This window comes from Martes martes (assembly GCF_963455335.1).
Source record: "Martes martes genome assembly, chromosome: 12".
Classification (NCBI taxonomy): Eukaryota; Metazoa; Chordata; class Mammalia; order Carnivora; family Mustelidae; genus Martes; species Martes martes.
This window is the reverse complement of record NC_137900.1, coordinates 72,998,532-73,014,903: the sequence shown is the minus strand read 5'-3', so window position 1 is coordinate 73,014,903 and position 16,372 is coordinate 72,998,532. Positions and strand designations below refer to the sequence as shown.

Sequence of the window (16,372 nt, the reverse complement as noted above, 5' to 3'; positions counted from 1 at the left end):
AGAATGTTGTGGAGAACTTTCTGCCGTGGTGAAGTAGGCTTCCTGTGTGTCTGAGTTGAGTGCTCTCCCCACCACCTGTGTCCCGTGAGACACCTCAGGCCAGATGATTACCTGCCTGGCTGACACCTCCCAGGGGATCGGAGGGAGTTGGGTTATCTTTGGCTATGCTGGATCTTCCGAAAACCCCTAAATATCAATAACCTAATAACCATAAAGTTCGTTCTGCAGTAGTTCAAAAGCTGCTGTGGGTCCCAGAGACCCTCCAGGGGCCTTCCTCCTTACAGAGACTCGGCCACCAGGCTGCTTCCGTCCTGTGGCTTCACCAGCTCCACACGTGGCCTCATGCTTGTGACACATGAAGAGGAAGCTGGAAAATTGCACAGCACCTCTTAAATGGTTCAGCCCAGAAGAGACCCATCACTTCTCCTAAAACACTGACCACAACTAGTCATACGACCCTGCCTTCTACACGTACAGCTGAGGAATGGAGGGACAACGTGGGAATTTAGTGAACAGGGACTGTCTCGAGATGAGCTGCGTGTGACTTCGGTTGGGTGCCCAGTAGTGAATGTTCTCTGGACTTTTGCCTGTATCAGCACTGTTTTCTTTGGCTAGTTTCTCTGATTCCCTGTGTTCGCATCCCTGTTCACAAGTGATTTGTCCCGCCCCATGTTGGGAGGCAAAAGGGAATGAAAGTTTATTACGCCTGCCGTGTGTTCTGTAATTTCAGCCCGAAAAAACCCTTGGAGAGGTGGCTTTGATAATCCTTATTGTACAAAGGAAAAAAATGAGGCTCAGGAGCCCAAAATAACACAGTTAGTAAGCGGCGAACCTAACGTTCACACTCAGTGATAAGTAAGTCAGACTGTGCCCCACTCCTTTTTTAATATAATTACAAGTATCTGATTGGGTATGTTGGGATAGAGATGACTCAGGGGAAGGAACCGTTTTATTTTTAAATTTTACTGTACTCACCTTGTTCTGAAATGAATTTGAACACCTTATAGTTGCTCTGTCTTCCGTATTTTCATTGTCTATGGCAATGTGTAGCCATTTTTTTTTTTAAAGATTTGATTTATTTGACAGAGAGAGAGATCACAAGTAGGCAGAGAGGCAGGCAGAGAGAGAGGGGGAAGCAGGCTCCCTGCTGAGCAGAGAGCCTGATGCGGGGCTCAATCCCAGGACCCTGAGATCATGACCTGAGCCGAAGGCAGTGGCTTAACCCACTGAGCCACCCAGGCGCCCCTAGCACACAGGCTCTTAATGAAGGTTGAGTGTATTGGATTTACAGGCAATATTTCTTTGTTCATTGGGTTTAAAGTCAGCATTCCTATGCTTCACAACAACAGATAGCTAATGCCTTTCCAGTGATGGGAGTGGAGATTGGTGGAAAGCTGTGCAGAGGGCGAGGCCTTCCTGATGCTAGCATAGCATCTAAATGTTGCAAACTTATGATTATTGGATGCTCACGGCAGGATTCTGTGGCATGATGAGTGGGCCTGCCTGGTAACTCTGAACCGGCGGGACCCAGCTGTTGCTCTCAGGTGGCGCGTGTTCACTTTAGATGAGTCTGATGCTGAGTACTTGGATCTGAAGTGTCCCGTGCCTGTTTTCCATAAGATTTTCCCTTTGGAGCGTATATATCCTGCTGTTCATGAAAGCATGGGTGCTTGACTGATCAGAGGGCATCAGCATGACTGCAACATGCCGTGAATCTGAGCTCTTCCCTTTTCCAGGATCTGCACAATTTAGAACTAATGATTGGGATTGCTTCTGCGGGCATTGCCGTGTACCGAAAATACATTTGCACAAGTTTCTATCCTTGGTAAGTGCGAACCGCTTCTAATTATTTTCTGAATCATGCCTTAAAAATATGCTGAACAAAAGAAATGTTGTCTCTAATTTTAATTTTTTATTTCTGAAGGCAGGATGGAGACTTTACCCCCTAGGTTTTTCCTTCCAACCTGGGGGGTTGACCCAGATTCAGTACTTGGGCAAAGTAAGCTGGGTTTTCCCCGACATCCCCTTCCCCTAGTCACTTTGTGGTTTGGGATACTGTGTGGAAACATGGATGAAACGGTGCAAGGCAGGTTTTGGAGTGAAGGAGTCCTGGGCAGCACACTGGCCAGAAGTCTGAGGACTTCCTCTGTGCAGGAACTGTATTGTCAGTGTGGTTCCTTAGTTATCAGTTGGACTTTCACCAAGTGTTCAGACTTGAATCCTCACAAGACCACTCTGGAAAAGGCAGTGCTTTCCAAGGCCTTTGTAGCGCGGGACTTGAGGGCCCAGGCTCAGATCCACACATTCCTAGTTGGATGATCCTGAGCACTTCGGTGAGGTCACTGAGCCTCCGTTTTGCCATCTGAAAACTGGGTATAATCCTACATTTCAGGACTGTTGGAAGGCCTAGTTGAGGGACTGCTAGCAAAGCTTTTAGTAGGGGACCTGGCATATAAAAATGCTGTCCATCAGGGCTATCATCGTGTTCTCATGCAAACAATAGAGATGCCGCTTGACACATGGCCAGTAAGTACCAGAGCTGGGATGCGGACCCAAGTCTGTCTGGCTGCTGTCCGTCCTCCTCCTGCTCCGCACTGCCCTCAGCCGTCCCGGCCGGGCACACACCAGCCCAGGCAGAGCTGCAGCCTCACCAAAGCAGCTGACCGCAGAGAGAGCACATGGCCCGTGGTTCTTGTTATTTAAAAGTTACATCATAATCCAGCGGCCCCTGTGTGATACTCTGCTTCAGTCAGCTCCTTGGCATCTGGCTGAGGCGACAGGCTGCCGTCACTCCTACCCTGAGGTAAACTCGGGAAGCCACGACCCCACGCTCCTCGTGATCACAGAGCGGAAGACACACGTCGAGAGATGTCTGCTGCTGCCCGGCTCTCCCTCGGTGCATTCTGTGTGCTTTATTTCTTGCAGGGTGAACATTCTAAAAATTTCTTTCAAAAGGAAAAAGTTCTTTATACATCAGCGACAGAAACAGGTGAGTTACGTCTGCACTTGCTTTGTTTCTTGTGTTTGTAGCCACTTTAGCCGTTAGTTCTGCGGCGGGAGGTGGCAGCTGGCTGTGTGGGTGACTGGGGAGAAAGCACTTGGTGTGTGCTGTGCAGAAAACGAAAGTCGGAGTCCTCAGTTCCCTCTAGAATTCATGGCTTATCAGGTTGGAGATGTAACTTGCTTGGGAGTCCGTGACAATGGGTTTGGATCTTCAATGCTCCACCTCCACTGATCAGCTAGGCAGGCTCCTTAATGTCTCCTAGCCCAAGCGACCTTGTTCTGTCAATGCAGTAGTGCTTGCCTCTCGGGGGATCCTGAAGATTAAATAAAAGAGCACGGGTCAGAACACTTGGCATGAGCCCACGCAGGGTGGCAATAAATGTCAGCAAGATGAGGTTTCTTCCCTTAATGTGTTTCTGGTGCACAGTAAGGGGACCTGGGTGGCTCAGTCGGTTGAGTGTCTGATGGCAGCTCAGGCCACGATCTTGGGGTCCTGGGATCAAGCTCTATGGCAGGCTCTGTGCTCTCTCTCTCCCTCTCTCTCCAATAAATAAAATCTTTTAAAAAATAAAATAAAATAAAATAAAATGCACAGTAACCTTTGCATGTGTCTCCAAAGAGGAGACCACTGCTCTCCAGATGACTGCGGTTGAAGAAGAGAACTTGAAGGTATGGAAGCTTAGGCTCCCACAGCTACCCAGGGAGGAGCTAGAATTCCAATCGGAGATGCCTGCTCTTTCCACGACCCCACACTCTCTCCTGTTGTGCTCTGTATTTTTCACTTACTGTCCTTATGTTCATTTCCCAGGGTTTCAGAGATAATATGTTCTTAAAATGGCTTCACCTAGCATGGAATGAGGACACAAAAGGACACATGGAAATGAGGACAGTAAAGCTCAGAGCAAACTAGGACTAGAATCTGGGTCTCCTGACCCCCCCGCATTGCAAGATTGAAGGTAGCCCCAAAATGTACGAGGTGGTAATTTAGCATGAAAACAGATAACTTAAGTAGAATGAAGGTCAAGGAAATAATTAAAGTGAGGATATGTGAGCACTTGATTTAGCTCCGTGCTTGGGGGACAAAGGGAGAAATCCGGAGGCTTATAAAGTCCCAAGTTTCAGGTAAATGGAAGAGTATTTCTTCAGGAGAGATCTTCCCAGAGCTAATTTTTGAAAGAAATGTATCACACAGCCTTTTTCTGGTTGTTCCAAATATATCCAACCCAGGAATGTAAGTACATTTGAAATCAGAGTCTTCACAGAGGATCACAAGTGATGGTGAAGAGTAGAGCCAGGGGACGCCTGGGTGGCTCAGTCCTTAGGCGTCTGCCTTCGGCTCCTGGGTTTGAGCCCCGCATCGGGCTCCCTGCTCAGCGGGAAGCCTGCTTCTCCCTCTCCCACTTGTATTCCCTCTCTTGCTGTCACTCTCTCTTTAAAAAAAAAAGAAAGAAAGAAAAGCTGAAAAAAAAAAAAAGAGTAAAGTCATCTTTACCGCGTTAATAAGCTGGCTAACAGAGTCTGTTCCCGACCGTTCCTGTCACAGTGGTTTGTGGCCTCGGGCATTTCGAAGCTGGTTTTCCGCTCTCTGTTGCATCTTAGCCAAAGACCACTGATGTGGGCTTAGAATCCCTGCGAGCCTTTGCTCCTTTGTCTGTGCAGGTGAAACCTCTACTGTGTTTTTCCTTCCAGACTGAATCCAGGGAACATATCGTGGCCTTCAACATGTTAAATTACCGATCTTGCAAAAACTTATGGAAATCCTGTGTCGAGCATCATACATTCTTTCAGGCAAAGAAGCTACTACCTCAGGAAAAGAATGTTCTGGCTCAGTACTGGACTATGGGCTCTAGGAACCCCAAAAAGTGAGTATTCTTGAGGGATGGTATCCACGGTAGACTGAGATGTAACTATGTCCCCGTCACCGCCGGGCAGGGGACATCCTCGGGGGAAGGGGATGACAGCTCTCCAAGGGGAGCTGCGTGGCTCCAAGTATCTCCAGGGGCAGCAGTGTCTCCTTCCACGCACACTCAGCTGCTGCTCAGTGGTTCCCATCCCTCCTTTCTGCCTCCGCAGCTCGGCTGCCCTGGGAGTGTCCAAGCAGCCCAAATTACAACCAGTCCCACAGCGTGTCGCAATGAGGGAAGCAAGCCCGTGTCCGTGACTCTGAGGGTCGTCGTGCTCCTAAGAACAGCTTCTCCCACAGAATGTTAATTCCATACAGTGCTCCTGAATAATGAATGAGCAGAAATCAGGCTTCCCAGAGTCAAGTGACGTTGGGATATACTACATATCACAATCACAAAATAACAGTAATCATGAAAACTGGCAATTGAGTGTTTACTTTGTACCGTGTACATACTTAATTATATTTAAATTACATTTAAATCCTACGTGTACTGATATCTACAGGAATGATAATCAGAATATTTAATGAGTAGTGCAGTGGAAGAAATTCCTCTTCTAAAATTTTAACTTTAGAGTGTATTTCCTAAACTAATCCTACAGTTTATGTTTTTGTGTATTTATTCTAAGACTGCCATCTAAGTATAAGATCTAGCAGAAATGATCAAGCTACTGTAAATTGTTGGTTGGTTTGAAAAAATTGTTTTCATAATTTTGTTGTTGATGTGGCTGTTACTAATGAAACAGGGGCCCCTGTCTAAGCCATTATCTGATACATGGGACTGTATCAGACTATTCTAGTGACATTCCTATTACGTTGATAATCATTAGGTAGCTTTTTATAGATCGAGGAAGCAGTGAATTTCTGTTAGTATCAGTGGTAGTATTTATGGTGCTAAGTGTTCTCTCTCAGCTTCTGATGAACCAAGACCAAATATATTTTCAAAGTTTCCAGCTCATATAATATTATCTAGTATTTTATACATTCAGTGGCTCTTACTGAACATGTCACAGACTCAACTTTGTGGGAATTTGCTGTTCACTTTAGCTGGACCTAAGCCTTTGGGCCAGCTGACAGGACTGGATAGTGAGCAGTTGAAAGCCTGGACTTTGCTGAGAAGACTGAGTTCAGATCCTGCCTGTGTCGCTTTTAATTTGAATTTACTGTTCGAATTTCCTCATTTCTGTCAAATACAGCCAACACAGAGTTGGGGTGAGGTGGGCAGGTTCTGTGAGAGAATAAACAATCCCTATTTTGGTATAGTAAAACAACCAACCATCTTGGGGTGCCTGGGTGGCTCAGTCAGTTAGGTGTCCAGCCCTTGATTTCAGCTCATGTCATGATCTCAGGGTCGTGAAATCATGTTCCACGTGGGGCTCCACGCTCAATAAGGAGTCTGCTTGTCCTTCTCCCTCTGCTTCTCCCCCATGTGCACGTTCTCTCTCTCTCTCTCTCTCAAATAAATAAAATGTTTAAAACAACAACAACAACAATAACAAACAACCATTTTTCTGTTCTGTCTTGAGATTTTGTGGATCGAGAATTTGGGAGGGGCTCAGCCAGCCACCTCCCCTGCTCCATGTGGTATAGACTGGGATTTCTCAGCGATAGGCAGCAGGCGGCCGGGCAGATCCAAGAAGACTGGGCTCCCATGCCTGATGGAATGATTGGAAGTCTGGAACCCCCTGGACCCCTTACTTCACTCTGTTCTCAGGGCGTCTTCATGTGTGCTCTCCAGCAGGGTAGTTGGATGTCTTATGCAGAAGTTCAGGGCTCCGAGGGCAGAAGCACCCAGTCATCTTCAAGGCCAGGCCCAGAATTGGCACAGCTCCTCTCGGTCAGAGCCGTTCCAGGCCAGCCCACATTCAAGAGTCCAAGAACTTGAGCCATTTTTAATCTGCCACTGGGGATCAGTGATTTGGGGGCACAGGTCAGCAGTTCTTCACTGCGAAGACCAACTCCATTGTATTGCAGATTTTAGCCCTCACTGTGTCCATTTTATAGATGAGAAAATTGAGGTTCGCTTCCATGATTTGCCAATCCTAGAGCTACACCTACATATTTGCATATGGGGCCTCCTGATAGAAGTTCCACATAAAAGGAACTGGTTCAGTATTTTGCAAGCATAAGGGATAATGAAACCCTAAAGAGTATCTATTAATAACCTGTGACACATACCCTGGGGAACTACGACATTAAACTTTTAAATCCTCTTTCTCCCTTGTTCTGAGGCAAGGTTCTCAATCAATGCTGATTTGCTTTCTGATGTAGATTCTCCTGGTGATGCTGCTATGAACGTTTTGATCAGGGTGACAGTGACATTTCTTACTGTAATTGAGTACCTTGATATTCTCAGGAGAGTTTCATGTTCTTCTGGGGTTTTTGTCCCACTCTTTTTATTTGTTTGTTTGACTTGTTGGTTTTAAGCTGCAAGGAAATGCATGGAATGTTTTGATAAGACATTAAAACATTTGTTTAAAATATAGGAATGGCATGGGGCACGTGGGTAACTCAGTCATTGGGCATCTGCCTTCGGCTCAGTTCACGATCCCAGGGTCCTGGAATCGAGCCCCACATCTGGCTCTCTTTTTGGCTGGAAGCCTGCTTCTCTCTCTCCCACTCCCCCTGCTTGTATTCTGTCCCTTGGTATCTCTCCCTCTCTCTTTGTGTCAAATAAACAGGTAAAATCTCTTAAAAAAAAATAAAATGTAGGAATGACAGAACTGAATTTCCTTTAAAGTGACTTCAAACCCCATCCCTCAAAGAATTCATTCCTTGGGGGTCTAGATGGCTAAGATTTAAACTCTCTAGGTATATATAGAACATGGACGTTAGCTCCGGGGAAGCCTGTTCATACAGCACTGGGCATGGAGGGCTACCACCGGAGCATATTCTCGGGCGTTCTTTCACAGAGTTCTCTGTGATTTATAGCTAATGACTTCTACCAGCTCAGATGACAAAAAGCACCTTCCTGGAAGGATGGTTAATGTTTGTGTTCATGCCATTGTGAGTGACGTGAAAAATTCCTTGAAGTTATTTGAACTGTTTTCGTGTTATCCTGAAAATGTCTTCTCATCTCCTGGTAAAGTTTGGTTCTCTTCTGAGCACCAGTTTGTTGTTTACAGTAGTAGGGCCCAAGAAAAGACTTTCACCAGAAGCAGAGAAACAAAAGGGAAAGGCCAGAGCAGAAGGGAACCACTTTGGACCTCGTACCTCCACTCCTTGTAACCTTGACTGGCGTCTGTCATCCAGGAGCTAACCAGCCCTCCGCCAGGGAGGGAGCGTGCATGGATAGACTGTTTCTTTTATGGTGTAATTTCTTGTTGAACATGTCCGTCCGCGTAGAAAGTGAACCTTGCTTCTGGTTTTTCAGGTCTGTAAATAACCAGTATTGCAAAAAGGTGATTGGAGGAATGGTGTGGAACCCAGCCATGCAGAGATCATTATCAGTGGAGCACTTAGAAACCAAGAGCCTGCCTTCTCGCTCCCCTCCCATCACTCCCAACTGGTACGTCCTCCTTTGTTTTTTGTTTTTTTTTTTTTTTTGTACTACCCACCAGTAAAAACTTTATCTCTCTTAAAAACTCAACTTCCTAAGTCTTCCCAAGATAGGTGACCCACAATCAATGTTTGTGTTGCTCGCTTGGCTCTTGTGGAATGAACGGTTTACTGTTTTCATGACACACGCAGGCCTCGCTAAACATTTTTCTCAGTGTGTGGTGCTGGGATGTTCTTGTTTTTAAGAAGTTATTTGGTCTGAATTGGAGAACTACAGCCTACTGAAAAGCCCCCTCTTGGAATTAGAGTACACACTGGCATATATTTCTGGGAAATCCTGTGATAAGGAAGCACACTGAGCTTAACATCGTCTGTGTTCCGTTAGCATCACACAAAATAAACTTGGGGAAAACCTAGTAAGGGTCGCCGGGTAGGGTGTGTGGCCCTCAGCGGCAGCAGCAGATGCCCATGGGGAAGTAGCGTGCCAGTGTTTAAGAGAATGGCTTTAAAGGAAGAAAGTGGCAGTTGACAAAGTGGGAAGGACAGCATGTAGCCGCTTCACCTGGCCTCAGATGTGAGCTCTTTTGTTAACTCACAAGTTTCTTTACCGCTCTGGTCTCAGTCTTCCCATCTGTCAAAGGGTTCAAAAATCACCCAAATGATTGAAAAGGGCACAAGTGCTTTGTAAGTGGAAAAAAGAAATCAGGTGGAATTCTTATTGTATTAGAATGTTCCTCAGAGACATCAAGCCAGTTTTGTGAATCCGTCCAGAATGGCCGGGCGTCATCCACAGGAGGGGAAACCAAGCCAGAAACATTGCCCCAGCATCCTGCTGGACTGGAGAGCATGGCTTTGTATTCATGCCATAAAAGATGCGGGTGGCCCTGTAAATGACCAAGGAGAGACCTACTAGAACTAAGGGAGATTCCAACAGGCACAAAATGGGGCTGCTGTGCAGGGCCGCTAGCTGGGGACCTCCCCTGCTCCCCACCCTCAGGGCCGAATGCTGTAGACAGAGATGCCGGTAGTATGTGGTGTTAGAGATTCTGGCATGACTGAGTAGATTTGTCTCTTGGTTTCCCAAGATTTAGGCCCCTCGTCCTAAAGTGGTAAGTTTATGCTGTAATGTAGCAGCTTAATTTGTCTGGAAGCCTCTGGGGGCAGCGATGCCAGGGCCCCGGAGCGGAGGCTCAGGACGGCATCCAGGAGAACAGCGGGGTTTGATGTCGCCACACCCGTGGCCGGGAGCTCTGACTGCTATTTATAGGTCCCCTCCTGAGGAGTCACGAGCCTTTCTTCCCTGCTCCGGACACGGTATTATTGATTATCTGGGCCCCGGGGGAATGGGAATAGCAGAGGCCCTGACAGTGTCCAGGAGACATGGCTAAGGAAGAAGAAGGCGGAAAAACGGAGACAAAGTAGAAGGCTCAGCAGCCCGGAGTCACCCACTGCAGGAGCCGATGCCCAGGGCCGCGCTGGTGGTCCAGAGAACACGGCTTCATTTGGTTCATTCTCAGGAGCAGGTGGGTAGAGCTGAGGCACAGAGAGGTCGTGTGAGTTGCTTAAAGCCACACAGCAACTGCTGCTGTCGGAGAGTCAGGGTGGTGGTGCCGTGCCCGTCTAATAGGGCATACAGGCTGTATTTTTAAAAAGCAAACATTTCGGGGCGCCTGGGTGGCTCAGTCGGTGAGTCCTCTGCTTTGGGCTCAGGTCATGGTCTCCGGGTCCTGGGATCGAGCTCTGCATCGGGCTTCCTCTCCCTCTGCTGCTCCCCCTGCTCGTGTTCTCTCATTCTCTTTCTCTGTCCAATGAATAAAAATCTTTAAAAAAATTCCCTCTTGGATTAAGTGAAATTCCATGTAGGGATGTAGTTGAAGTAAGGTTTTGGTTTTGCCAAAAGCTGTGTTTTGGCCTCTTCTTCTTCTTCTTCTTCTTTTATTTATTTATTTATTTATTTATTTATTTATTGGTAAGATTTTATTTATTTGTTTGACAGAGAAAGAGCACAAGCAGGAGGAGCAGCAGACAGAGGGAGAGGGAGAAACAGGCTAGCCATCGAGCGGGGAGCCCAGTGCAGGGGTCGATCCCAGGACCCTGAGATCATGAACCAAGCGGAAGGCAGACACTTACCCTCCTGAGCCATCCAGGCACCCTGTATCTTGGCTTCTAAACCCGTTACTTAATACTGGTGTTCGAATGAATCCGAAGAATTGACCGGTAGTCAGTACAGTCTGTTATTTGTGCACTGAGAGCTTGAGTCTTCTAGGAGGATAACTTACTCTAAATCAACCTCGCCACTTCCCAAAGGACATAAATTAATCTCATCAGCCTGTTTTTATAGCCGAGGCTACCGTGCTGGGGGCTACGGCACGGGGGGCTGAGAGTCTCCAGGACTGGTGTGGCCCGGGGCGGATCCCGGTGTGGCAATGAGTTAACCGGTTCTTAATTTCCAACAGTGCGAGCCAAGGCATCCTTAGAAAGGTCAGGGCACAAAGTTAGATCCCTGATGCCTGGTAAAGTTTTTAAGTGGAATTTGCTTTCAACACTTCACACTCGACCTTGCCCCCACGCAGGCGAAGTCCTCGGCTCCGGCACGAAATCCGAAAGCCTCGGCACTCTTCTGCAGATAACCTCGCGAACGAGATGACCTACATTACGGAAACCGAAGATGTGTTTTACACGTACAAGGGCTCCCTGTCCCCCAAAGACAGTGAATCGGAGGTGTCTCAGAACCGAAGCCCGCACCGAGAGTAAGAAACATGTTCTCTTCTTTGTATCTGTGCATTTTGGCTGTGGAGGGATTTGCTCAGGCCCAGAGATGGCCATTTAAATCAAGGGCGGGAGCCTGCAGCCAGCTCGTCGGCTGCCCTCTGCCTGCATCAGAGTGTCCTTCCGCCACGGGGGGGACATACTGTACGCCTGGGGTCTCAGGCTTGCACTTTTTCTTGTATGCACTCCACAGACGTGTTAGCTCTCTTGAACCGTCTCTATTTCATGAGCAAAGCCCTGTTTTAATTAGTTCATGTTCCAGAGCGATAGCTAGGTTAACCTTAATAGCAGTATTTCTCTAGATTGCCAAAGTTTCAACCGCTGCAAGATTTCTAGGTCGCTGGAGATAGGCTTACTTAGACCGGGACACAGAAAGCCTTCTCAGACCCACAGTGTGCCCTCGGGGTTTTATGGGGAGAGGGGCTTGTCTTTAATGAATCATTAGTGTAAAGCAAAAACATGCAAAGACCATCTCCTACATTTTTGTTAAATTTTTGTCGACAGTTGGGGTTAAATTCTTTTATGTCCCCACTTTCCCTTTGAAGGGAGTGACAGACTCCCTTCACATCTCAAGGCCAGGGAAAAAGTGTCTTTCCAAAAGTTCTGGGTTGAGTGCTTTTATGATTCAGTAAGCTGTATTGAATTCACTCATTCCCTTCTGTCTTGATGAGCAGGGAACCCAGAGCTCCCCGGTTGGCTCAGTTGCGTGGGCTTCCCTCCCTCCAGCTTCTGACAGAGCCCCCGCTCTTCTTTGCCTTTTTCATGGGTCTTACTTTTTTCTCTTAATGAATTCACGGTCCTATCCGATCTATACATTTTAGAGTAAGCGATCTCAAAATCAAGTTTTTGCAGTGGACAAGACCTAATCACAGATAAAATGACAAGTATGAGAAGACCGGGTCAACCATTAGGAAGCCAACCATAGGCATGGAATATTGATGCTGTTTAAGTGCCATACTCTACCTGAAATCTGGGAACATAATGCCTCCCCTAATGGCACAGGATTAGCAAGAAGGCACTTTAGTTAATCTGTAAATTTTTACCACTCTAGCTGCTAGGCTTAAGGCACTCAGCACACCCTGACTGTATTCTGGACGTGGCAGGTGAATTGCAAATCTGGCTTCCCCCTTACATGGGAGGTTGTTACCTCTCTATTGTCTCTGACCGCAGCAAATGTGGTTTCTAGCTTATCTGTGCTCTTAACACCTCTGGTTAAATAATTCTCTGGTCACTGTTTCCTTGCGACCTGAGCTCGGATGATGGTTTTGTTGAAATGATCTCTATCTCTCGCTCCAACTTGCAGGCCTGTTGAAGTGACAATGTGGAAGGGTGTGAGTTCCTTTGTGTGACACCATGGCTTTGCCAATCTAGATAGACAAGGCAAGAAGGCAGGCCTGCATGGTTTGAGCCAGTATGAGTCGGCCACGGGGTTGTGTAGCTTTGGGGAAAGAGGAGAGAGGGTTTGGGAAATGGATCGAAGGCTCTGGGAAGCTCAGTCTCACACCCTCCATGTTACCCCTTCCTCTTGTGGTTTGCAGCCCCGTCATAGAATTGGGGACCATCCAGACTCCTGTGGTCCAGGGCAGCAGATTTAAGTTTCTTAACATTGAAATCCCATTCCTCAGTCATCCGAGCCTCATTTCAAGTGCTCAGGAGCCACATGTGGGTAACGACTACCATACTGGATGGAACAGAGAGAGTACCTTTCCATCATCACAGCAAGTGCTGTTGGCCGTACTGATCTGTGCCACATGGAGAGAGATGGATGCCGTCTGGTGGGGTGTGGGTGTTTTTCAAGGCTCCGTGTGGTGCTGAGCACAGCAGCGTGCCGTAGGTACCCTTTGCTGCTCACGGAGGGAGCATCAAGGAGAATTAGACAAGTCTTTGCCTTACGGGGCCTCCAGTCCAGCTGGACAAACAGCATATTGTCAGCCTTCACCACTGTGTCTTCTACCACTTTGGGAAAAGGAAAGGGTTTGGGGAACAGTCTGAGGGTCCTGAGAAACCCGATTACGTGTCCCACATCAGATTTTCCTGCCGTGGCCTGCTACCCACATCATGGTGTCACGTGGCAGCTAGACCTTCACAGCCCAGCACAGAAGCCGCTAGCCACATAGGGCTATTTAACTTTACATTCAGGGGCACCTGGGTGGCTCAGTCAGTTAAGCAGTTGGCTCTTGCTCTCAGCTCAGGTCTTGATCTCAGGGTCATGAGTTCAAGTGCCACGTTGGGCTCCACACTAGGCGGGGAGCCTACTTAAAAAAAATAATACGTTCATTAAAATTAGATTCAAAACTCACTTCCTTGAGTCCTGTCTAATTCAAGTAATTTCAGGCCCTGCACACCCCGACACGTGGCCCATCAATTCTTTCTGTAACTCCCCCGTGAGACCTTGTAAGATGTGTCATCCCGGGGCACTTTCTGTCTTGCAGCTTAATGTTCAAAGTAGCAAATAATGGTGATTCCAACGCAGCCTTCCTTGTCGCGGCTCTGCTAGGTGTGACAGGAGACATCTCACGGAGTCCCCTCGGTGGCCGTGCGTGGCATGTGGGGCAAGCAGGTGAAACATGGCAGGCCCTACCACCTCAGGTGGGGACCCCTCCCTGCTGGCGGGAAGCTGCCGCCCACTGGGTCTTCAGAGGCAGCTGCCCCACGCCCCCCCCCCCCCAGAGTCCGGGGGTCGGGGGTCCCTCTGCTGCCTAAGGCAAGCAGGCAAGGTTGTTCTGTGCTTGGTGAAAAAAAAACAAACAAACTAGGGGTGGTTACTCGAGGGAGTATTTATTTGCAAGGCCTTTAAGAAACGTCTGGCATGTTTTAGACGGCCCATTTGTGCTAAGAGGCAAAAAGAACTATTCTGTCAGAGAATAATATCGCAGTCTGGAGGGTTCCCTGTAGAAAGGAGAATGAAGTGTACCGTTCTGTACCCATGTAAACAAGAAGACAGAGAAAGGAGGGAAAGGAGCAGAGAGATTGGGGCTCTCGACCCAGAGTGGCGCGGCTCAGGCTCTCTGAACGTTATCTGAGCGGGTGAGTCACCGTCCGGGCTGTTCCATATTTATAGCAGCGCCACGAAGTTTATGATTATCGTTCCGAATCCTTGGCAGTTCGCTTTGTGCCCGAGTCAGCTGTGCTCTTTTGTTACTCCCAAGGTTCTCTCAGCCCTTCCGTGTTCCTTCGCTGGCTTCAGAGCAAAGTCCGGACTCTGCAGGAAAGGCAGTTTCCTTCATAGGGGAAAAAAAATTTTTTTTTAAACCGACCACTCCCCACGACCCAGAAAACGGAGGAGGGGAGGTTCCCTGAAGGAAAAGTGACTTTTCGGAGCAGAGCCTGGCAGAAAACCCACTGGGGCGCGGTGGAGGGTCGTATTGGAAGGACTTTTTCGTTGTTGGTTTTTCACGGTTGCCCTGATGGGTCCTCAGAGGGAGCGTGGCTCTGTGTGGTGATGCCTCGGGATTTGCTGGCCTCTCTCTTCAGAGCCTGCCTTGTTCCGGGGGACACAGGGCGGCTGTCACTTTTTATCTCAAAACTCTGTGCAGACAACCATGTGAGCGCACTTAACGCTACTGAACCGTACACTCGAGAAAGGCTAGAATGGTCCGTTTTGTAGTGTGTGTGTTTACCCTCCGCTGTTAAACACTTCTGAAAAGAACTTCTGCTCATTGAGAGGGACTCTGGGAACCCCCTCTGGAGCCACATCGGCTGTGCGGGAGCACGCCCAGCCCAGCCACCCAGTCTCCCCGCCGGCCGTGGGGCAGCCTGTCCTGGTGGTGGGCAGCCCCGTCGTCCAGCCTGTGCAGGAAGCCTTGTCCTGGACGCTGGCCCAGCACGAGCCCTGCGGTCCGCAGATCCCTGCCTCGAGCTCCTGGAACGACACAGGTGGCGTCCCTTTCTCATTCTCCCTGACAGCCCCATCTCCCCTCCTTTACATTACTTCCCATTCCGTCGGCCACTGTCCACCCTTCAGCCTGCTGGTCACTGTTCCCTGCACGTCAGTCCTGGACTAGAGGGTGACACCCGGATTGGGACGTGGTGACAGGATCGGTGTACATCCGAGGGTTTCTGTCGGAGGAGGCCGGCCCGCCATGGGGCTGCCTTAGCAGTTCTGTGTTCGTTTTCTCTGCACCTCGCCTGTCCTCCACCAGGACATCCCACCACTTGCATATGGACGCGTGACCGATGCCTTAAACCCCAGGAACCCCAGTCTCCACTCACCGTCTCCCTGACCCACCTGTGGCTCCTCCTGGGTCTTGGCGAGTAAGGACCACATTTCACATTTCATTTTCCTTGTTTGCACCTGTTGGAAACCTCAGTCATCCTAGACTCCTTTTCTTCTGCCTTCCTCTGCGAGGCCCTCACCTCGGTAATCTTCTTCCCAGACCGCTCTTGAATTGGAACACCGTGCCACTGCACATCCCGCGGTCACCCACCGTGGTTGGTCACAGGCACGGTCGCGATCGTGTCCTTAACCTTGGGTCTCTTCTCCTCCCAAGCCATCCCTCACAAGCCAACAGGCTTCTCTTTGGGAAATCTGTGCCCCAGCATATCACTTTTTCAGAGTTTCATGCTTCTGCATATGCTGCTGTTTTGTCTTTTTTGTTATTAGTATTTTTCCTAGTCCGTCTTCTCCTTCTTTCTCAGCTACCTGTTCAGACCCCTGCTAATTCATCTCCCAAACTCCAGGTCCAGTGCTCCCTGCTCTGTGAAGGCTCTCCTGGCATGCCACTGTACACTCAGACATCTGAGCCTCTCCGTTGCAACAAGATATTATTTAATTATTTTTATACTTTTAATTCTTCTCTCTCTTTTTTTAAATTCTTCTCTGAAACTAGACCATGAGCTCTCTGAGGGCAGGGATAGTGCCCTGTGTACTTTTCTTCCCCCAGACCTGGCATGGCGCGTGGCACTTAGTACATATTCAGTGAGTACTTGCATGGTTGGACAGACAGATGGACAGATGGACAGATGGTTACAAGACAAACTTCTGCACTTTCCCAGTGGGATGCCCCCTCTGCCACCTCCATGGTAGGTACCCATATCCTGTGAACAGCATCGCACAGGATTTATATGCACACAAAGAAATCAAACAGACCTCCTTTGGCAAGTTTAGGTTAACCATCATTTGTGAGCAGAGCCGTGTGGTAGGTCTGTGGCAGGTCATATGGCAGGAAACTCTCCTCAGAGAGCTAAAGCATGAAGTGA

General features: G+C 48.4%; 1 protein-coding gene across 4 annotated transcripts in view; it reads left to right on the top strand.

The window, feature by feature from the left end:
- PTPN3 (protein tyrosine phosphatase non-receptor type 3) overlaps positions 1–16,372 on the top strand; it is a 109,511-nt gene that overhangs the window by 56,821 nt on the left and 36,318 nt on the right. For all 4 annotated transcript variants that reach the window (XM_080819539.1, XM_080819538.1, XM_080819540.1 and 1 more), the window contains exons 10-14: positions 1,737–1,825; positions 2,926–2,989; positions 4,693–4,865; positions 8,280–8,414; positions 10,978–11,154. In XM_080819539.1, coding sequence (XP_080675665.1) covers positions 1,737–1,825; positions 2,926–2,989; positions 4,693–4,865; positions 8,280–8,414; positions 10,978–11,154 — 638 coding nt within the window. The remainder of the gene's footprint in view (positions 1–1,736; positions 1,826–2,925; positions 2,990–4,692; positions 4,866–8,279; positions 8,415–10,977; positions 11,155–16,372) is intronic.